General features: G+C 40.5%; 1 protein-coding gene across 1 annotated transcript; it reads right to left on the minus strand.

Annotated features, from left to right (window-relative positions):
* Nucleotides 1-7,373, minus strand: LOC129742340 (uncharacterized). Its single transcript, XM_055734232.1, has 5 exons — nucleotides 7,333-7,373; nucleotides 5,136-6,353; nucleotides 3,142-5,022; nucleotides 394-645; nucleotides 1-114 (listed from the first exon to the last, which is right to left on the minus strand). The coding sequence occupies exons 2-5, from the start codon at nucleotides 6,333-6,335 to the stop codon at nucleotides 1-3; spliced, it is 3,447 nt and encodes a 1,148-aa protein (XP_055590207.1). The 5' UTR covers nucleotides 6,336-6,353; nucleotides 7,333-7,373.
* Between the last annotated feature and the right edge of the window lie 16,332 nt (nucleotides 7,374-23,705).

Here is a 23,705-nt window from a genome sequence, read left to right on the forward strand (position 1 = left end):
CTAGAATTTTGTCGTTCGATCCTTGCCTGCGTAGATGGATAGTAAAGTGGTGCTGCTAGCGCATCTACTTCCTAGTCGCTGCTTGTTGGAGTGGCATACAATCAAACCAAAACCCTGCAAGAGGAAATAAAAATAATTAACCTTTGCATTTAAAAGAAATAAAAAAAAACACAGTAAAACTAACTTCATTCTGCATCCACAACAACATCACACAGTCATCGAAGAGGCGTGCAACATGAGTAAGTGCATGGCATGTCGCATTGCACTTCGGGCTACAAACGTGTGTTGCAGTAGTGAACAGAATGTCGCTAATAGAATCAAATTTGTGTTGCACGACACAAAAAGGATTCCGAATTGAAAAAAATATTCAAACACCATCATCGCTTTACTCACCTTACGTCCAGTATCTGCCAGGAAAAAGCAGTTCCTTCCGATTGGGACAGGGAACGAGTCAAGTGAGCTGGCACTTCTCGGTGGACACACATCATGAGGGGGAGGAATCCAGACCAGAAAACATTGACCTGTTTCGGGGAAAGCCGCGCAGTAGGAGCTGATGACAACAACCGGGTTTGCAATTCTCTGAACGTCCCGCGCATGCATTGCGAAGTCTTCCACCTCATCCGGATGACGAAGAAGGACAACAACCTGGAAAAAAAGAAGAAAATTAGTGCGATATTGAAAATCAACGTTTTCACTTTTATTGCGGATTTTTGGAAGAAACAAACACACTTCAGAGATCATTGGCCAACAAACTCGTCGACGAAATGTCTCCAAAATGATATATATTCCCAATAATCCACAATATTAGCGAAATTCGTAGAAATTCAATAGAGTACTTACCACGTTGTTCCATCGAAATGAAATTTTTCCTTGTTTTGGTCATTCCTTTTTCCACTCATCCGCCGATTGAGAAATGTCATTGAGTTTTAGTACACCCACGTTCACAGACAAAACAACGTATCGCGCAACATAAAATGTGTACTTTGAATTAATATTTGTTGCACACCGTAAAATGGTGTAAATTTGTAATGTTTCCGGATTTTAGATTATTTTAGCATGTTAGTATTAAATCTTTTTTCGTTATTTTATGCATGTTATGGGTGTTATTTATTTAATTTCTTAGTTTTAAGTAGGTTTTTATCTTTAATTTAAATAATTTTAATTCGTTTTCAACAAAGTTGGTCAGTAGCTCAGTATGTGGGATCGCTGGAGACCGGAGTCGAAGACGTTGATGGTCAGTAAAGGTTTACCTCTAAACAGCGCGGAGTTGATTTATCAACGTTGATGCCTTATGACCCCGACCCACAAATAATACGGGTGAATACATATCACTTTTCAGCGGAAGTCCGAACTTAGTAGAAAAAGATCTTTTTGAATAGAATTGTTCGTTGTCACTACGCGTTTAACAGTGTTAAGTCAATGCTCTTCGAGGACCTCTGGTTCAGCAGTCGGTGTCGTGGTGGAGGTTAAAAGTGTCGCAAAGTTTAAAAAAATATTAGCTTGCTAACATTTTTTTAACCCGAGCGGGAGGAGAGTGTAACAAGTGCTCGGTTAGTAGTGTCAGTGGTAGTTGATCTCTTGTTCGCGATACCGTTAAATGTGCCAAGAAGACGTTTTATTTGTGGAGAAGCCGCCCTGCGTCGAAGTCGCCCCAGAACCCCTAAGCACCACCCTGCACGTCAACGCCGAATAACAGGAGTTGTGGAACTTCACTACCAGATGGCAGTGGAGTAATACGGCGAAAAGGGCGAAGCGAATCAAGTATCGGGATGGGGCGAAAGAACGGTGATGTCAAACTTGACGCGGCTACGGGGTCAAAGAACTGCCGAAAATCGGCCATTTCGCTACGATAAGCCAAAACGCTAGCACATAAAGGCGCAAATTACTTACTTGTAGTGAAAATATCAAATTCCGGAAGTTCAAGTTTAAGTGGATATCCAGGTAATTCTTACCCTAAGCCCCGTAGCAACAGTGACCACCGTTCGTCAACGCCATATTAAAACCCCATCCCGATTTCCTAACAGGACCCCGAGGTTTTACCGTGATCCGAGGTTCGGCTCGTTGTGGCAAGGTGTTGCCTAGAAACCGCCATCGCTGCAGGCCGCCATCACACCCCAGCGATAATTAATAAACCCAACTGCGCTTCACATGAGCCTTAGAAACGCTGGTTCACAACCTACCGTGTGTCGAGAGTTCCGGGACCTGCATTTGCAATCCACCGTGGTAAGCCGTCAAGCCTGAAGCCGCCGACCTACACTCAACTCCGGCCGCTATCGTGGGGACCTATAACCCGAAGCCAACGTTGTACGTGTTGGGAACAAACCGTCGGCCACCTGCATCAATCACCGAGCAGCATCGCTGTTGCGGAGCGGAGAGGCTGGTCCACCCAGGAAGGCGAGACACAAGGTGGTGCAATCACTACGTGTCACGAGGTAGGAGGTAGCATAAGGGGGTGGGACGTAGTCCCTAGTGCGCACAAACCCAAGACCATTCAAATTAGCATCAATAAACGTGGGAGGTTATCAAAGCAGATAAAGTGTTTCCTTGGCTAGCCGAATCGTCTCTTAGCTTAAGCCGACCCTGAGGCATATATAGGGGAGTTTCAGCGCCGCTGAACCCGCTAGCCGACCCATTCGTTATAACTTCACGGGTTTTGCAAAAATATACCTTGAGCGGTAATCGATAATGACGAGAATAGAGATCCCTCCGAATTTTTGGTAAGGGCCGTTAAAATCTAAAGCTAGCGTTTCCCATACAGCGTCTGGCGAAAATGTTCGCTGCATCGGGGTGGTCTTTTCGGGCTTTCCGTTGGTCGCACAAATTCGACATGAGTCTGTCCAAGACTCCGCGTCTTTTGGCATGCCTGGCCACCATACTCGTTGTCTCAAGATGCTTTTAAATTTGGCTAAGGAGGGATGGCCTTCATGAGCTACTTCTAGCGTAGCTTTCCTCAGTGAGTCCGGGATCACGGCACAACCTAAAGGATTTAAATTTTTTTATATAACATTGACAACCATATAAAGACGAATGTAAATAACCTGTTTTTGTCAGTATTCCATCTAAAGCTGATAATTCACTGCCTAAAACTTCGTATTTTTTTAGGTGCTTTGGCCAAATTCCTGTCTCGAGTGCGTCCATCACCTCGACGAGGAGCTTATCAGACGCAGTGGCTTTCCTTATCTCGTCTTCGGTAATGAATTTTATAGAATTTGCTTCTAGGGTGGCAATCTCCCAAGGGCTAGTGTTTTCTTCAAAAGGTTCATCCTGACCTTCGTATAACCAAGATGACGGGTCCGCGATGTTATCCTGGCCTCGAACGTATTCTACGTTAAAATTGTAAGGACTAAGCCTGAGTGCCCAACCGTCTGCACGTGTAAGGGCCCGTTTGGAAGCTTCGCGGGATCTGTTCAACATGAATGTGAACCCCTGTGCGTCAGTGCGGAGAGTAAATTGTCGTCCTAGTAAAAAATATGCGAAATGCTCAACCGCCCACACTGCTCCCAGAGCTTCTCGCTGATTTTGGGGATATCGTTTCTCGGTATCGGTGAGTGCCTTGGATGCGAAGTAAATGACTCGTGGGGGTTGTTGTATCGCATCTTCCTGTACTAGGACCGCTCCAAGGGCGCTCGGAGAAGCGTCGGTGTACAGGATTGTTTTCGCTTTTTCGGAAAAGTAACCGAGTGAAACTGTACAGTTTGAAATCTGGTCCTTTAACAATTCGAATGCTTCTGTTTGGGCGTCGCCCCATATCCACGAAGGAGAGCTAATGATTGCCCACAAAGGGCTCGCGGTGTCAGCGAAGTTACGAATGTACGGGCTGACATAAGAAGCAAGACCGAGAAAACTTCGAAGCTCCGAAACAGTGGATGGTTTCCTGAACTTGCGGATGGCTGCCACTTTGGCTTCGTCGATATGAAATCCATGCTCGTCCAGTTCATGGCCCAGGAACTTTATTCGAGTCTTGTCGTACTCACATTTGGAAGCGTTGATAGTGAGGTTGTTTGATCGCAGGATTCTAAGAATAAGAGCGACTGTTTTGTGCAGCTCTTCTAGGCTGTCCGAGAAAGCAAGAATGTCGTCAATAAATACAATTTTGTTTTCAACTTCCTCGAGGATCCGGGACATTTCGCGCTGAAAAATTTCAGGAGCGCAATTGACCCCAAACATGAGGCGCGTGAAACGGAACATTCCGGTTTCCGTTAGGAATGTTGTTAAATCCCTAGAATTTTCGTGTAGCTCTAGATGGTAAAAAGCATTTGAAATATCGAGCTTTGAAAAGTACTTGGAGCCATGAAGTTTGATCTTCATATCGTCCAAAAGCGGCATGCGATAGTACTCACGCTTGATTGCACGATTGGGAGCCCGCATGTTAACGACCAAGCGGAAGTCGTTTCGGCCTTTAGCGACTGCTGACATCCCACTTATCCAGTCGGGAGCGGTCGTGACGCGTTCTATGATGCCCTGGTGTTCCATCTCTTCTAATCTAGCTCTAGCGCTCTCACGAAAGGCAGCCGGGACATTGAAATAGGCATTCTTTGTGGGGGACACAGATTTATCTACACTAAACTTGATGCGGACCCCCGGTACTTTTGGAAATGTCTTGGCCTGCTGATAAGTTTCACATGCATTAATACAAGCTCCTACTTTCAGCAATTCCAGGTCACTTGCTGTTGCTCGTCCCAGCAAGGAACGACGGCCAGCGTCGGCTACAAGAAAATTAGCTTCTACCAATGGTTTACAATGGCCTACAACTTCTACCTGTGCATTGAAGCTACATCGAATAGAAATGGGTTTGCTAGAAGCATACGATCGCAGATCTGCATTTGTGCCCAATCGGATTGGCTTTAGAAGGGCCTTCCCTGCAAAGTAATCGTTCTTCAAACGCTTCCAATCATCTCCGCCGATGATATTGACATCCGCGCCGGAATCTATTAAAAAACGGATTGGACTCGACGATCCAAGACGACAATCAATAAGAACGTCCGATAGAGTCAAGCTGTTAATGTCAGGACAAGGAGATTGCTAGAAAATTTAAGAAAAAAAATGAATAAAATTCAACTACTGCTTTTTTCTTTATTGAAGTCCAACAAACAAATCATTTTAATTTATTTAGCTCATTTTCACTCCATATCTACCTTTTTTTCGTCTTCCGAATCTGTCCATCCTGGGATCTTCGTTTGGACATTGTTAGCATGTTTCTTTTTTTGATGGCACGTTGCTACATAATGACCCCGCATTCCACATCCTTTGCAGTTTTCATTTGCCGCCGGGCATTTACCATGTTTATGGAAAAGGAAGTTACATTGCGGGCATCTTGACCGTCGTCCTTGTCCGTATCGTCGTTGTTTCGTGGAATTGAACGGTTCAGCGGTAGCGTTATAGCTGCGTTTCATAGCGCCCCGTCTTTCGGGCATCCGTTGTTTCCTGTTATCCACAGCGAAAGCTTGTTGCGTTTCGGTGTGGGTCCCTTCGGAAGGCAATGCTTCCTCGCGAGTGGCTAACTGTACAATCTTGGTAGCGTTGTATTCATGTATTCTCGATTCTTTTGCCAGTGTTCTGCTACGCATTCCTTTTAAAAGTTGGGTTCTCACGAATCGGTCCTGGTCGCTGCAACTGTACCCACAAAGGCGTACTTTTTCCATCAGGCGAGCGTGGAAAGCCATTGTTGGCTCATCTTGTTCCTGCTTCATGTTAGAAAAGGACTCATGCTCTGCCGTGATGTCGATCATTGAGCGCAGGTAATCTTCGATGTTTTTAATGAAGATACTGTAGCAATTTGGTTCTTGGAGATTCGGGCGGAGTCTGGCAGCTCTAACTATTCCCTGAAGCTTCTCCCCCATAGCGAGGAAAAGCAGTTGGGATCGCTGAATTGTATCGTTGGCATTGTACAGAGAGGCTGCAATCTCGAACCGGTCAATGAAACGAATCCACTGTTCCCACATCTTGCTGGCAGGCACATCATTCGGGAACGGTTGAATGCTCTCCCAACGGATGATGTTGGTGCTTTTCGTTGAGTTGTTCGCTATGTTCCAACTGCGGTCTACATCGTTGGGAGCTGTGCGAGTAGGGTATTGTTGTATCGAGTTGAAAGCTCTCTCCAACCTGTTCAACTCTTCTCCAAAGCGGTCCAATTTTTGATGGAAATCAAAATTGCGGGACGTTTCGTTGGACATCGTTTCTCCTCCCTTTTTCGGACTGGCTTCAGGAGACGGTGAAGCTTCCATACTGGAGTAGCTGAGTGAAATGCTTCCTTCGGCCAAGTTTTCGAGGCTCTCATTAGTTGATCCTTCTGAATCGTTCGAAGGGGCTCGTACGTATTTTCCGTCAGAGAACATTTTGATGAACTAGTCAACCTACGAGAATAAAGGAATAATTGCTAGTGTTTAAAACACACCTCAAACGTCATTTCGGGAATTTATACCGAATGTTACTTCGAGCTATTTCTTTAAAGGATTTTTCGAAATCAATAGAATAAAATTAAATTCGGCCTTCAATGGCACGTTTCAGTAACCGGACATCCACGATCCATAACTAAATATCGAGCGGTCGTCCTCGATCCGCGATTTAAGCAGTCAGACGGTCGTCAACGATCCGTAACTAAATGTTTAGGCGGTCGTCCTCGATCCGCGATTTACACAGTCAGACGGTCGTCCACGATCCGTAATCAAATATTCAGGCGGACGTCCACGATCCGCGACTCTTAGCATTAAACGGTCGTCCACGATCCGTAACCAAAAATTTAACGGTCGTCCACGATCCGCGACTCTCAGCATTAAACGGTCGTCCACGATCCGTAACCAAAAATTTGACGGTCGTCCTCGATCCGTTCTCAAGTAATTGGGCGGTCGTCCACGATCCGCTTGCTATTCAATCATTACGCACACAATTAAGAATAGCGGTCGTCCTCGAACCGCACACTCTTTCCTTAAGCGGTCGTCCAAGATCCGCACATGAATCTAGGTCGATGATGTAACGGTCATCCACGATTCGCGGATTCGTCCGTTCAAGGTCCATCATGATTCGTAATACTAGTGCAAGCTCAAAGGAAAGGTGTACTCTTCTTTCGGAAATTTTGTTTCGGTTTCGGCCATTTTGCTTTTTTTTTTTACGCTTTCCGATGGACTTGGCTATACCATTTTCCCTTCGATGAGAGTAAAGGTAGCCATTTTGTTTCATCTCTGGTTTCGTCACAAATATGAAGTTATAACAATTTCCCAAAGGAAGAAAATCCAGAAATGTACTCTAAATATAACCTAGCAGGATCGCCATTATGCAGAACTGCCTTTGGCTCGCCTGTGGTAATTGTCCTTCCGGGCTTGAGGGGCATCTTACCTGGTAATACGGGAACGGTGTCGGGAAGCGGCTGGTACTCGTAAACGCTCGATATGGACTGGCTGCCTGAGGAGGGCCGTGTTGCCAGGCGGTATGATTGTGCGACCACACAGCGAGTAACCTAAGCGGAGATCGGATACCCAACCCCGGTGGATGCTTTGGTCGCATGCAGACTGAGAAGGTGGCCGCACGCGTCTGTTCTCCAGGTCAGGGGCGGCTCAAACAGCGTCTGTCTCAGAGCGAGCGGCTGAGTTTATGAAATGCGGCTCCCGCCAGCTAAGTCCAAGATGGCAGCCCCATCGCGGGATAGGGACTTTAGGCTAACAACCTACTGCTCCTGATATCTTGTATTGTTACAGAAACTGAGAGAAGAAATAACCGAATTGGAACTTTGGCAACGACTTTTAGCATGAAAACACGGACTAGAATTGAAACTTGGAATATTTTGACCATTGCCCAGCCAGGAAAGCTGGCTCAACTTGCTAGAGAAGCTAGCCGCCTCGAGCTAGAGATATTGGGACTGAGCGAAGTCCGTTGGCCTAACACTGGAGAACACAAGACACAGTCCGGGCAAGTACTGCTTTACTCTGGCATACGAGGAGAACATGCTACCCGGGAACGAGGAGTTGGTTTCCTGTTAAGCCCGCAGGCCCATGCGGCCCTCATAAGATGGGAACCGATAAACGAAAGAATAATCGTAGCCAGATTCAGAACACGGGTTAGAAACCTTACAATGGTGTTATGCGCCAACTGACGTTGCCGATTTGCAGGAGAAAGAGCAGTTTTACAGTCAACTGAACAGCGTGGTTGAGAGAATTCCGAAGGGTGACATTCAAATCCACTTAGGCGACTTCAACGCAAAGATTGGCTCCGATAATCAGGACTTTGAGCGCATCATGGGGCGCCATGGCCTAGGAGAGATGAGCGAAAACGGAGAGCTATTTGTAGAATTTTGTGGCAACAACAACATGGTGATCGGTGGATCGCTCTTCCCCCATCGACCAGCACATAAGGTCACTTGGGTATCCCGAGATGGCCGAACAGAAAATCAAATTGACCACATCTGCATCAGTCGAAAATGGAGAAGGAGCCTTCTTGATGTCCGCTACAAACGAAGCGCAGACATTGCATCTGATCATCACCTCGTCCTTGGCGAGATACGACTGAGAGTTGCGCGTGTCCAACGGTGCGAGGAGAAAGTCGGGTGTCGATACGACGTCCGCCGGTTGGAGAATCCAGAGGTGAAAAGGGCATGCGTTGAACAGCTAGAATCCCGAGCCTCGGAGTTGCCGACAGACGGAACAGTCGAAGAACAGTGGTGTGGAATCAAGAATGCCTTTATCACGACGAGCCATGGTACTCTCGGTAAAGTTTGTGGAAGAAGAAGTGAATGGATGTCGGATGAAACCTGGAGGATGATCGATGATCGGAGAAAGGCGAAAGTCGGAATTGAGCAGGCATGTACCGGGTCAGCCAAAGCAGCCGCCCGCGTACGATATGCGGAGCTGGAAAAGGCAGTTAAACGAGCTTGTAGACGAGACAAGAGAGCCTGGACAAACTCCCTAGCCGAAGAGGGAGAAAGAGCCGCCGCCATTGAAGATATCCGATTATTATATGATATTTCTCGCCGCCTTAGTGGTGCAAGGACTAATGCAAGAATGCCGCTGAAAAACCGAGCAGGTCAGCTGCTGACAGATCTAACAGATCAGCTCAAGCGTTGAACTGAGCATTTTGATCAACTTTTCCGAGCTACAAATAGCAATGGCCAACAGAACCCGCAGCTTGAGGCGCCCACAGTAAGTCGCATTAATGGCGTCAACTCGGAAGCGCCCTCGCTGGCTGAAATAGAAGCGGCAATCAAGGACATGAATTCCAACAAAGCGCCTGGAATCGGTTGCATTCCTGCTGAAATGCTCAAAACCGACCCTGCCTTGTCAGCACAAATGTTGCACCGTCTTTTCGCTGACATTTGGGATACTGCAACATTCCCGGACGACTAGATGCAGGGTATCCTCGTAAAGGTCCCAAAGAAAGGAGACCTAACAGAGTGCGGTAACTGGCGTGGCATAACTTTGATCTGTACAACCCTCAAATACTCTGCAAAGTGATCCTGAACAGGATCCAGGAGAAAATCGACGCTACACTCCGACGGCAACAAGCTGGATTCCGATCCGGACGAGCATGTGTGGACCACATCACAACGCTACGAATAATACTGGAACAAATCAACGAATTCCAGGACTCTCTTCTGCTGGTGTTCGTTGATTTCGAAAAAGCATTTGACCGACTGAACCACGAAAACATGCTGCTCTTAGACGACGAGGGGTCCCAGAGAAACTAGTCCATCTCATCGAAGCACAGTACGAGGCATTTTCGTGCAAGGTCTTGCACGACGGTGTCTTGTCCGAACCAATCCCGGTAACTGCTGGAGTGACACAAGGATGTATTTTGTCACCGCTGCTTTTTCTCATCGTAATGGATGAGATCTTGACTGGATCGATTGACTGTAGACCAAACCGAGGATTGCCGTGGAATCCTTCAACCATGGAGCAACTGAACGACCTTGACCTGGCAGACGATATTGTTTTGCTCGCCCAAACACAACAAGACATGCAGAGCAAACTCGACGACCTCACTGAAAGCTCCAAGGCAGCAGGTCTCAAAATCAATGTCGGAAAGACCAAGTCGATGGAAATCAATACAGAAAATCGTTCCAATTTCGTGGTAGCTGGACAACAGGTTGAGACAGTGGAGTGCTTCCAGTATCTTGGTAGCCAGATTACGCCTGATGGTGGTACCAAGAAGGACATCGAAACCCGGATCAGAAAAGCCCGATTTGCGTTTGCGAGTCTCCGAAACATTTGGCGGTCACGCCAGATCTCTCTACGAACTAAGATCCGAATCTTCAACTCAAACGTCAAATCCGTATTGCTGTACGGGTATGAAACTTGGTGCACATATGCGGTAACGACGCGAAAACTGCAAGTATTTGTGAATCGCTGCCTGCGGAACATCATCCGCGTTTGGTGGCCTGGCAACTGGATCTCGAATGTTGAACTTCATCGCCGGTGTCATCAAAAGGCGCATGAAATCGAGATTTGGGAACGTAAGTGGAGATGGATTGGGCACACGCTGCGAAGAGATGAAAACGAGATTTGCAGAGAGGCGCTTGACTGGAATCCAGATAGGCATCGAAGAAGAGGCAGGCCCAAAAGCTCATGGCGGCGAAGTCTAGCCGCTGAAATCCGCACAGTTGACGAGAACCTTGGCTGGCAGCAAGTGAAGACGCTGGCTCCGGATCGCCAGCAGTGGAGATCTTTTATCTCAGCCCTATGCGCCGGTCAATCGGCGCTGTACACTTAGGTAGGTAGGTAGGGGGCAAATGCAAACTCGGGGCAAGTGCTAACGATCAACTTTCCTCTGTTACCAAAAAATTAAAAAATATTTCTTATTCTAGAAGTTGTTGTTATTGTCCAAACCAACAATCTGGCATAGATAAACTGAATTTTCTTTTAATTATTTACTAAAACACGGCACTGTTTGATTACACTCGATTTCAAGTACGTATTAGACATGAAAAGTGTGTTTTTGTTTGGCTTTTTTTGGCTATAAAAAAGAGCCCTCAAATCCGATTTTTCGTTGAAAGGTGAGTGTTTTGGACTGATATTCAAGTGAAAGCAGAAAATTTATGATAAATTTTCAGTAGACCCTGAAAATTGTGAAAATAATATTCACTCCTGTCAACCCACACTGCGGGGCAAGTGCAAACGCACCTTTAAGCCATGTAACATCAGACATTAAAAAAAATCATCTCAAAAATGGTTCAGAATTATATTAGAGTGGTCAGAAAGGGTATCCAAAGTTTTGTATCTGAAGCGGATATTCAAAATTCCGTAATGCCTTGGCAAATAAAGGTCTTTTGCTTCAAACAACAGTCAGCAAAACTGAAGTTCCAAAAAGTAATTAATATTGCAGAAAAACAGCAAATACATCAAAAAAAGTTGATAAAACATACTGCAACATGTAGGTATTACATTTGTTTTAGTAACGATACACTGACGCATCTTTGAATAAGTTTGGAAAAAGCATTGCGTTTGCACTTGCCCCCACAAACGGGGCAAGTGCAAACTTAGAAATTTTTTCACAAAAGTGCCGTTACTTTTTACCAACATTTTTTAATTTTTCACTTTCAACGGGAATTTGTTGAGAACCATTTTAATGATGCAACGAACGATAATTAATAATTTTTGAAGATTTACATATTTTTCTAGGACATGTGAAAGTTGAACTAAGGTGAAAACCGTTTGCACTTGCCCCGGTGTGCCTTATAACAAACAATAATGCATCAAAAAATGCACAAAAATGAATGAAATAGGTGTAAAATTCATTGCTGAATCGAATTATGTACACCGCCTAGCGATAAGTTGACGATTTCCCGTAAATTCATGCAATTTCTTCTAAAAAAATTATTGTAATAAACGAAAATGCAATTGAAAAAATGCAAAACTATTGAATCAGGTGTAAAACTCATTGCTTAATCGAATGAAGAACGCCGCTTAGCATTCAGTTGACGAATAAAGTATCATTTTTTCCCCCTAAATTCATTCATAAACTCAAACAACATGTACCGTAAACTGGGGGAACTTTGATCAGCGGGGTAGCTTTGATCAACATGAAATTTTTGCAGATAAGCATCATTAACTTAGTATGAAGTTAAAATAACTGAAAACTGTTTACTACGTTTGAAAGCCTGTTAATTTATTTACAAATAAGCTAAATTTTTATATCACCTCAAATATAATTTCAAAATCTTAAAATATCTGGTTTTTGGAGGCTCACAAACAAACATCTCTCCTGATCAAAGTTAAGCATTTAGGAGCAGATGGTTAATGTGAAATTTCAACTATTTTCTTGGTTTAGGTTAAGGTTAAGTGTTATTTTTATGATCATTCTATGATTATTTTTGGATAGTGAAAAAAACGGTCATTTTCCATGAAAAAGCCCATATAGAAAACCCCTATCAAATGGTTTAGATTGAAGAAAAAAAGAACATGGGAACAGTACGAAGACTTAGAGAATTGCATGAGGGAAAAATTTTATTTGTTTTTGAGGCCAAAAAATATTGAGAAATGTTTAAAAATCTTGCCCCTAAATGTATGCAGCAACATTGTCCATCTTTCGAGTATATTTGTTTTTGAAAGAAAACGTTGAAAAATTCAATTGAGTCCAAACAAAAAATTTCTGCTAACGATGTTTTGAGCCTTCTGTGCTTAATGGCATCAAAACAATAAATTTGAAGATGTTGAGATACGTAAAAACCATTGTGATCAAAGTTACCCCGAAACTCGAAATCTGGTTTTGTAACAAACATTTAATTATAACCACCAATATCGTTTGAATTTACTGTAATCAATGATCATGGTTAATACTCCCCACCTCAGTAAGGGTTTTAAAGCTTTCAGGTATTACGAAAAAGCAACCCCTTCGAAAATATTCAAAAATGAATGGAAAAAGTGATCAAAGTTCTCCCAGTTTACGGTACTAAATATCGTAGGAACAAATGAGAAAGCATCAGAGAAATTACAAAAACATTTCAACATGTTTAAAACTTACTGATGAATAAAATAATATCTGTTGATGAATTCAGTCCGATTTAATTGACTCAATTTCCCTTAAAAACTTGTATTATATTAAAAAAACCTTGTAACATTCGATAATGCATCAAAAAGTGTACAGAAACAATAAAGTCACGTGATAAACTAGATATGAATATGAAGGTCAATTGAGGATTTCTTCGTCTACTAAACGTTTAGCGGTGTACTCAGTAGTACACCACCATCTGATATTTTTTTAACAAAGCGTTGTGCTCTATTAGTGGTTTTTAATATATTTTTTCGGAGAAAAAATTTAAAGCTTGGCTTCAATTTTATAGCTAGAATCTGTTTTTCTATAACTGTTATTACTTTATAGGTATATTGTGCATTCAAATGTTCCAGTTCTGCATCTTTAGAAGGCAACAACTGTAACCTTTATTTGTGTTTTGCCTTCTCTCGGAAAGTGCCAATTTTGTGATAATAACTCACCATTACAACATCATTTGTGACTCTCCAAAGACGCATAAAATATTTCATCTTTCTCAGTCTCGTTCGTCCGTATAAATTCTGAACCTACACAGAATCGTTACCGTTGTCTGTCGGCAAAATGGCTCTTCCCACTTTATGGGCCCTTTTTATTCCTTCAAAGTTGTTTTTGTCATCGTATGTATCATTTTAGTACAGGGTCAGGTGCGGAATGGGTTGTACCCAGAGCAAACATTCGTTTCCAAGATTTCGGCCACATACCAATTTCCCGTCCACTCGTATCCGTGTTCTGTTCATGATGACTCGAGTAGGACTACCCCATGAAGAGTATAATTCCTTCACTCCGCGGGAAATTTTCCGTAGGAAGGTACATCAACCCACAACTGGATTCTTCATCATGATTTTTGCTGCGCGTGGTCATCTGCCATCTCATTCCCCTTGAAGACTTACTCTTACACGCCACACCCGCACCCTTTTTCCTGAACCAAGTCCTGTAATAAATAAATAATTTTCCATTAGGTTTATTGCAACGGACAGTCGGAGACCAAACCAAACCAGAGGACGTCTGTGCACTTCGACCGAAGCAGGTTCTTCAGAGGGGGACTACAACATCCTGACTCTCGGTTTACCGGAGGAAGGGCTTGGTTTTTTGATACAAACAAACAAACATACGCAATGTTTAGCCATCCACACCGTAATTCTTCACGGACGTTTGGCTGCAGAAAATTCATTTTCGTTTAGTACTTCCGGTTTTACCTTGCCCTTCCGAGCGAGAATACGTTAAGTGATCGGAATTTTTGATGACCTTTCTTTCTGTGTTTTACATGTAATATTCTGCCCCTATTCGCATAACAGTCCCATATTGTTAGCGTTTCCTATCCTTATGGGACTGTTATGCGAATAGGGGCAGTATTATAGTGTAAAGCTTAGTTCAATTAGAAATGGGACAGTTACTAATGCGTGTATCTCAAAAACCATTCGTTCGATTGAAATACTTTCTATGAAAGTAATCTTATAATAATTCATGAAAAAATAAAAAAAAATAATTTCGTTTTTTGTAAGAAAAATATTTACTATGTTCTTGGTTTTTCCCATCGGCCGGCGCATACTTTTTTCAGTCATGATATTGAACGGTTTTTCCAATTTTTACTTCGACTAAAGTCTGTTTCACATAAAATCTGGTCGGATAAAATAGACCATTTCTCCGCAAAGAAATATCGTTCAACAAAAGTAAAAATGTCATTTTGTAGGGTTTTTATTGCACTTTAAGGAAAAAAATACATAAAAATCATTCGTCAGCTTTTCGGACGAATTTTCAAAACTTTTTTGTGATACCACCCATCATTTTCTGCACAGTACTGCTGGTAACCTCATTCGCCATCTTGTTCCACCACTTTTCCATTTGAGAGGGTTTTTCATGGTTCTGTCACATTTCTTCAGTTTGCCCTTAACTATTGCCCAATATTTCTCGATGGGACGAAAATCCGGACAGTTTGGTGGATTGATACTTTTTTCAACAAAATCGATCTTGTTCTCCTTATACCACTCAACGTAAGGTTGCCAGATTTTTTTCAACTCCCATCCGGGCCTAGCAATTCCGGGCATTTATTCAAAAAAACCTGGCAAAATCCGGGCATGGATTTAAATTGTTCAAATCCAACAACCGGGCAATAACCGGGCAAAATTTAGGTGTTAGGGGAGATGAGGGCATAACGAGCACCCAGGGCATAATGAGCACTCCATTTTTCTACATAAGTACGTATTTTCTTAAACAAATTTTCATGAGGACTTGTTTCGTACTACCTATTGTATTAATTTTTCACCAAAAAAGAAATATCCTTTTCATCTTTACAGAAATATTAAATAATAACCAGCTAGGTTCTCAAGTGACGAAAATATTATAATGTTTGAGCACCACCAAATAAGCTTTTATGACCTTTAAATCAGCTTTATCTGAAACTAGCTGATTCTACCCGGCCTTGCTCGGGTTCGCATAAAATATAAATCAAAATGAGTCATTTGACTTTTCAAAATTTTGGAAGCTTTATATTCATCATAATTAAAAATTTGGCGCAAGTTTAGCCGTGTAAAATTTGTTAGTCTTTTTAAATTTTTTTTTAGATTATTTACTGTGTTTATCGTTTTCACATTTAAGAAAAACTTAAAGGTGTGAGGTTTTAATTTAAAGACATTCAAAATAATTTCCCATGAATGCTTATTCATCCTATCATGAAAAACATTTTTTTCACCCACCATTTTCAAGGAAGCTTGAATGGATTTGGCCTTTTTTTTTTAATCTTCATTATTTCATAATCTTCATAATCTTGATAATTTTTCTTATATCTTTCCTTTCTCTTATCTAATAAAAATTTCTTTTGGAGTTCATCCCCCTTTTCAAAATGGATGATCTCCCTTTACAATGATATATTCAAGTTTCTGTGCTTAAAATTTCTAAAGAGACTTCCGAATCTGAGTTTATGAGTACTTTTCCTTAAATGCTGAAAGTTCCACAAACAGTTTTTTGAAGTTATCAAAAACAAATCATCTCTAAACCTGAAGTTACCATTATAATGTAAAGAGAATGGTTTTATTTAAATTAAATATCAATGTTTCTATTCTTGGGCACAAACAACCCATTAATTTGGGTGAAGGGTGATCACTGTTAAAATTCTTAGATATCATGTGTTTGAATTCGCAGTACTAAACGGTTCTACCATAAGTTTTCTCAAAATTGGATAATAGAATTGAACACATTGATGATCAAAAATGATTCAAAAGTGACCAATTAAATTGAATTGTATAATTCTAAAAATTTCAGATTTGTTATATTTATTATCTTATTTATTTTCATCAAGATATTTTTATATCTCATCTATTTTCTAATTCCCCGTTTAAGGGGGGAGTAGGGTCTAACGGGTAAAAAAAACACCATTTCCACGAATTTTTTTTAAAGCTATCGTTCAAACAAATGTATTCAAATTTTTTGCATTATACAAAGCATTGTTGAAAGAACATTTATTAATTTTTTCGTAGAAAAATATTGAAAAATGAGCCGGTGACGGAGCACTTTCGAGGATGCCTTTTAGAAAACAGGATTTGCGGTGGACACTGTATCTCAGCACAGAATCATCTGAAGTCAAAAAATCAGAGCAAAATATTTTCAATACATATTTTGCTGGACCCCAACGGTTTTATTTAACTTAAAAAAAATTTATGAAATTTTTGTGGCTGTTTGAAGTAAAAACAACGATTTTTCAAGAAAAATCCGCCATTTTTTATCTGTAAAATCTCCTCAAAGTAAAAACACAAAAAAAAGAAAATCGTTTGGGTTTGGTATTTTATATGTAGAAAATATGTTCCAAATTTGAAAAGAATCGGTGAAGTAGTTTTCAAATGACGATGTCCACTGACTTTAAAAATGTGCTTTCGAGAAAAACGCGTTTGAAGTTTCTGCTCTAGAATTCTTGCAGTATTAGATAAGAGGAGATAAAAGCCTATAATTTCTACAGTTTTGCTTCGATTGACTTGAAAATTTGACACAACATTCTTAAAATGTTTTACAATAATAAAATAAAAAAAAAATAAAAATCGATTTTTTAAAAGTGTTAGACCCTACTCCCCCCTTAAATTCCCCGACGCTTATCAACGCGTTGAAATCGCAGCATTCAACTTATAGATCAGAATCTTATTATTTTTCTTTCTTTGTGGGGGATTCCAAAAATATGTTGATTCTGAGATGCTAGAATTTAGTAAAAAATGTTCATTCGTTTTTCATCATTGATTCCTAAAAGTTATTCAGTTCACTGTACATTCTTGTAGTCTCTCAAATTCCCTTGGCGGCGGTAGAGAGCACTTTGAAAACCACTACAATTCAAGTTCATATATTTCTAACAGGCATGTTGTTTTTTTTCAATGCAAAATGTAGACTCATTATTTCATCCAAATATATCCACGTGCTTTGAACAGTAGAAGGACAAAAAAAAAAACCGCCAAAGTTTCCCCTTTCAAATCCGTAAGGCTCAGCAAGCTTTGATTTGCTGTCCAGTACACGTGAACTCTGAATGGTCGTTTCTAATGCCTGGCTCATGGAGATGCTGAAAAAAAAAACCCGCCAAAAGAAACGAAAATCTGTTAGCAAAATGTGTGCCATGACTTTTGGTTTGTGTGAATAAAAACGAAAGTTGTATGGGAGGCACCTTATACAAATCCACACCGCTGAACCGATCAGCCTGAAATTTGGTACAGAGATGTGGTTGAACCAGGGTAAGGTTTTAGTAATAGTTATGAGATCCTCCCACCTAAGAGAAGGAACCCTCCCATACAACTTTCGTTTTTATTCACACAAACCAAAAGTCATGGCACACATTTTGCTAACAGATTTTCGTTTCTTTTGGCGGGTTTTTTTTCAGCATCTCCATGAGCCAGGCATTAGAAACGACCATTCAGAGTTCACGTGTACTGGACAGCAAATCAAAGCTTGCTGAGCCTTACGGATTTGAAAGGGGAAACTTTGGCGGTTTTTTTTTTGTCCTTCTACTGTTCAAAGCACGTGGATATATTTGGATGAAATAATGAGTCTACATTTTGCATTGAAAAAAAAACAACATGCCTGTTAGAAATATATGAACTTGAATTGTAGTGGTTTTCAAAGTGCTCTCTACCGCCGCCAAGGGAATTTGAGAGACTACAAGAATGTACAGTGAACTGAATAACTTTTAGGAATCAATGATGAAAAACGAATGAACATTTTTTACTAAATTCTAGCATCTCAGAATCAACATATTTTTGGAATCCCCCACAAAGAAAGAAAAATAATAAGATTCTGATCTATAAGTTGAATGCTGCGATTTCAACGCGTTGATAAGCGTCGGGGAATTTAAGGGGGGAGTAGGGTCTAACACTTTTAAAAAATCGATTTTTATTTTTTTTTTATTTTATTATTGTAAAACATTTTAAGAATGTTGTGTCAAATTTTCAAGTCAATCGAAGCAAAACTGTAGAAATTATAGGCTTTTATCTCCTCTTATCTAATACTGCAAGAATTCTAGAGCAGAAACTTCAAACGCGTTTTTCTCGAAAGCACATTTTTAAAGTCAGTGGACATCGTCATTTGAAAACTACTTCACCGATTCTTTTCAAATTTGGAACATATTTTCTACATATAAAATACCAAACCCAAACGATTTTCTTTTTTTGTGTTTTTACTTTGAGGAGATTTTACAGATAAAAAATGGCGGATTTTTCTTGAAAAATCGTTGTTTTTACTTCAAACAGCCACAAAAATTTCATAAATTTTTTTTAAGTTAAATAAAACCGTTGGGGTCCAGCAAAATATGTATTGAAAATATTTTGCTCTGATTTTTTGACTTCAGATGATTCTGTGCTGAGATACAGTGTCCACCGCAAATCCTGTTTTCTAAAAGGCATCCTCGAAAGTGCTCCGTCACCGGCTCATTTTTCAATATTTTTCTACGAAAAAATTAATAAATGTTCTTTCAACAATGCTTTGTATAATGCAAAAAATTTGAATACATTTGTTTGAACGATAGCTTTAAAAAAAATTCGTGGAAATGGTGTTTTTTTTACCCGTTAGACCCTACTCCCCCCTTAAACGGGGAATTAGAAAATAGATGAGATATAAAAATATCTTGATGAAAATAAATAAGATAATAAATATAACAAATCTGAAATTTTTAGAATTATACAATTCAATTTAATTGGTCACTTTTGAATCATTTTTGATCATCAATGTGTTCAATTCTATTATCCAATTTTGAGAAAACTTATGGTAGAACCGTTTAGTACTGCGAATTCAAACACATGAAATCTAAGAATTTTAACAGTGATCACCCTTCACCCAAATTAATGGGTTGTTTGTGCCCAAGAATAGAAACATTGATATTTAATTTAAATAAAACCATTCTCTTTACATTATAATGGTAACTTCAGGTTTAGAGATGATTTGTTTTTGATAACTTCAAAAAACTGTTTGTGGAACTTTCAGCATTTAAGGAAAAGTACTCATAAACTCAGATTCGGAAGTCTCTTTAGAAATTTTAAGCACAGAAACTTGAATATATCATTGTAAAGGGAGATCATCCATTTTGAAAAGGGGGATGAACTCCAAAAGAAATTTTTATTAGATAAGAGAAAGGAAAGATATAAGAAAAATTATCAAGATTATGAAGATTATGAAATAATGAAGATTAAAAAAAAAAGGCCAAATCCATTCAAGCTTCCTTGAAAATGGTGGGTGAAAAAAATGTTTTTCATGATAGGATGAATAAGCATTCATGGGAAATTATTTTGAATGTCTTTAAATTAAAACCTCACACCTTTAAGTTTTTCTTAAATGTGAAAACGATAAACACAGTAAATAATCTAAAAAAAAATTTAAAAAGACTAACAAATTTTACACGGCTAAACTTGCGCCAAATTTTTAATTATGATGAATATAAAGCTTCCAAAATTTTGAAAAGTCAAATGACTCATTTTGATTTATATTTTATGCGAACCCGAGCAAGGCCGGGTAGAATCAGCTAGTTATGTATAAAAGCAAATAAAAAATGCAGAAAAAAATTAAATTAATATTTTTTTAATGTAACAGTAGACTTCCAAAAACTTTTTGGAACACTTAAATATTTAAAGGTTTATAAAAGTAAATCAGCGAAATTATTTGAAACAACCGTTTAAAATGTCCATACCGTTAATTGATTGTGCTGAAACTTACTCAAAAACTTTGATTTTTTTTGGTTTCTTTGTGAAAGTTGTGAAAAAATCCGGGCAATATCCGGACTTTTTTCACGATATCCGGGCAACCGGACCGGACTTTCTCGAAATTTTGCATCAAATCTCCGGGCAAACCCGGATAAAACCGGGCAATCTGGCAAGCTTAACTTAACGACACCATCATTTTGGGAATGCTATCCACATTGGCAGCGAGCATTGCAATTCGAAAGTCTTCCCGAGAGTTGCGAAATAGACAGTCGAACTTTCGCTGCTCGCTCCAAGGGTTAGACATTCCCCGGAAAATTCGCACCATATCTAAATAAAAATCGTGAAATTTCTCTCGTTGACCCTGTTTTCTGTTGTGAACTTGTCTCTCGAAGGCAAAATCGGCATCGTATGGGACAAATTAAGCTTTCAACTCTGCCACCAAATTGTCCCATGTACCAAGTTCGCCCGAGAAATTCGCTTCCAACAGCCAGGATCTAGCTTTATGACTAAACAAATAATGGGCATTGTGAAAGAGCTCCTCTTTCGAACATCCTTCTGAACGGGCGGTAAATTCCACGTCTTTCAGAAATTCGTTCAGTCTACGTCCATTATCTGTTCCATCATAATTAAGATTCCATTTGTAGACAGGCAGTCGTTTTATTTTATGATTCGCATTGTTCATTTCAAAATTTTCTCTATTTTCAGGTCGATTTTCTAAATGTTCCTTTCTATGATCATCTCTGATACTGCTCATAGAGTTTTGGATCGAGCTATTTTTTTGCTTCAACCAATCAAGGAAGTCCTCCGGTTTGTGCCGGGTCTTTTCGACGGCTGGAACTACAGGATCTTCCAAAACACACGTATTCTGGACCGTTTTATAATGTGTGTCGCTACGTTGAGACTGGTTGGCCTCTAAAACCTGAATCCGTTCGAGCAACTGACTAACCACTTTGGTCAGATTACGGTTCTCTTCGACTATGGACGCAATGTCACAAGGTACGTTGCTAGTCGAAGGACCGTTAGCACTAGCTGTTCTTGTTTCCTGCTGTTGCCCGAAATTAGAATTCAAAACCGGTTGTTGCTCGTGAACTGGCTCAACGTTTCTATCCTGATTCGACGATTTACCCAACTCCTCAACTCGTAATTGATTTAAACTGGAATTAACGATTTCTAATTCCGCGCGCCTAACTTCTGGAAAAGGCGAAGTAAGAGAGAAGTAAACACTCAGCAATTTTAAAACTTCCGAAGCTATTTCGGCCAGGTTATTCACATGTTCTTCGCTATCTGCCATGCTTCTTAATCTTTCCAAACGAAAAATCATATGAATCAGCCGGGTTTTGAAAAGTTGCTGAGGTGCATTCCTTCTTCCTCGATTCTCTAAATGCAATTTTGTATTAGAAAGTTTTTCTTCGCAAACTCCTAATTCCTCCTCCATCGATTCATAAACCAAAGTATAATTTACTAATGGCTTTTCTTTTTCTGTTTTCAGGTGTGCGCGAAGGTTCCGTTCGTTCACTGGACGTCTTTCCATCCTAGTGATTCCGCGAATCTGGAGTTCATACTCCAATTCATCCACGGTCAGATGAGCACAGTTCATGCTGTGATATAGGACAAGGAGATGGGACATATCCATGTTGGATTTTTATGCAACCCTCGCCAGTAAATTCGAGATCGGATACAAATATTATCAGCCGATAAAAATCGTAAGTTTTCTTTTTTTTTTTAGAAATTAATAGAGAAAACGTTCTTTGAATGGAAGTTTATCGGAGCAACCGATTGTGTTTAAAATTAATTTAGATTATGTACCAATAAATAAGTTACTTAATAAATAAATAAATAACAAATAATACAGAATAAAATTAAGACGTGAATCAATTAGGTAACGGGCAAACCAATAAATATATCACAGAAATTTCAATTAAAATCAACAACTTGTAAAAGACAGCTAACTGAATAAATTAACAAATGAATAAATAATTGAATAAATAACAGAAATTTCTGATTGAAGAATAACAATGAAGAGTTAAAACAGGCCCAGATTCACCAATGCAATGATAGGTACGAAATGCACAATTATTTCCTATCAATTTATCTAATTGCTAATATCACCTAAGTTGATTATAATGAATAAACAATTCTGCTCCTTTTGTTTTTTAATACTTAACTCATCCGATCAAACACTCCCACAACAATCAAATATTTATGCCATAGAATATTTCATTAATTGCAATAAATTATAGAAAAGTAAAATTGATTATTTATAATTATTAACAAGAAGTTAATTAATAATCTAATTGTTTTTATGTTGACTCCAAAAATGTTGGCAGGATTCAACTTTTGCACACTAACCAGAACCCCTATGAAACAAAATTAAAACGACCACTCGCTCTTGTTAGCGTTTTTTAATAACTTTTGCCAAAAGGTCTGTAAGGTCTTTCGGGCGTTTTCCCAGAGACTTCCAAGGCATAAGATCCTCCGACTCAAAAGCGTTCCCTTGCACGACAAAAAATTACGAATAAATTTAAGTTGGGCGCCAGAGTGTAACCACGGGCTAGCCTACTGCTCAGTGGAGCAAGAACCCCCCTCTAGCCTCAGGGTCGGCACTCGTAAAAAGGGAATCGCGGACTCAAGGAAACGCTTTAGTTTGGTCAAGAAAACTCCCACTTTATTTTCCCGAAACCGTATTGACAACGTGACACTGGTTAAATGGGGTTGGCTATGGCTGTTGACCTTTCCCAGACAATTTTTCCCAAGGAAGCAATTTTTGTCCTACCTCGTGTTGCGTCGCGGTGCCGTGACGGTGTTGCTGGTTGGCGTTGGCACAATACTCCTAGCGGCTTGCTGACAGGGATCCAAGGATCTCTTGGTGGGTGGCGAAGGCCGAACGACGATGTATTGGGTGTCGTATTCGGAAGAGGCACGCTGGGTATCGACTGGTTCACGGTGTGCGCAAGGTCGGGTGGAGCTGGTTCCTGGTTTCCTGGAGGGTGATCCAAGGGTAAACCTTCGGTGGATCGACCGGTGGAGCTGGGAATATTATCCAGCCAAAAACTACGGGGTCCTAAGGCACATGATGGGACACGGAAATGGATTAGTCGGATGCCGAGTACGGGGTTCAAAAATGGCGGTTACCTGGTTATCAGTGTGTCCCAGAAAACTCGCTAGGTTGCCTACTGGCTTTGTGTGGTTGAGTGGTTTGGTGATGTCGACGTCTCGACTTTATGGATCCAAATGAGCCTGTTTCTTGACTAGGCTATTGACCCCGTACTCCGGTCAAAGACATTTTGGGTCCGTCCTATAATTCCTCCCATCATGTCCTGTTACGCTTCGATGCGTTAGCGTTACCGTTACCATAACGCGTCCTTCAGCTCCACCTGGTGCCGACTAGCGCTCTGTTGACCTGATCACGCTGCCTCCACGCGTTCGGTATCTTGGAGTGGTCATTCTCCGTTCCTCCCCAAAGCACCTCCTTGAATCATGATGGTGTTTTTTCGCAATTTAAACTATGATCCTCACTACACTCAACGGTAAACTAACGCACTGGTTACAACCAAACTCGAATTATACCAATCAACT

Source organism: Uranotaenia lowii, chromosome 2 (assembly GCF_029784155.1).
Source record: "Uranotaenia lowii strain MFRU-FL chromosome 2, ASM2978415v1, whole genome shotgun sequence".
Classification (NCBI taxonomy): domain Eukaryota; kingdom Metazoa; phylum Arthropoda; class Insecta; order Diptera; family Culicidae; genus Uranotaenia; species Uranotaenia lowii.

Bases quoted from the DNA above. Each gene is read 5' to 3' on its own strand.
- LOC129742340 (XM_055734232.1), bottom strand. From the start codon at position 6,335: ATGTTCTCTGACGGAAAATACGTACGAGCCCCTTCGAACGATTCAGAA. The intron at 5,023-5,135 runs GTAGATATGGAG...TAAATTTTCTAG, and splicing joins ATTCGGAAGACGAAAAAAAG to CAATCTCCTTGTCCTGACAT. The intron at 646-3,141 runs GTGATGGACGCA...CTTTTTTTCCAG, and splicing joins CTGATAAGCTCCTCGTCGAG to GTTGTTGTCCTTCTTCGTCA.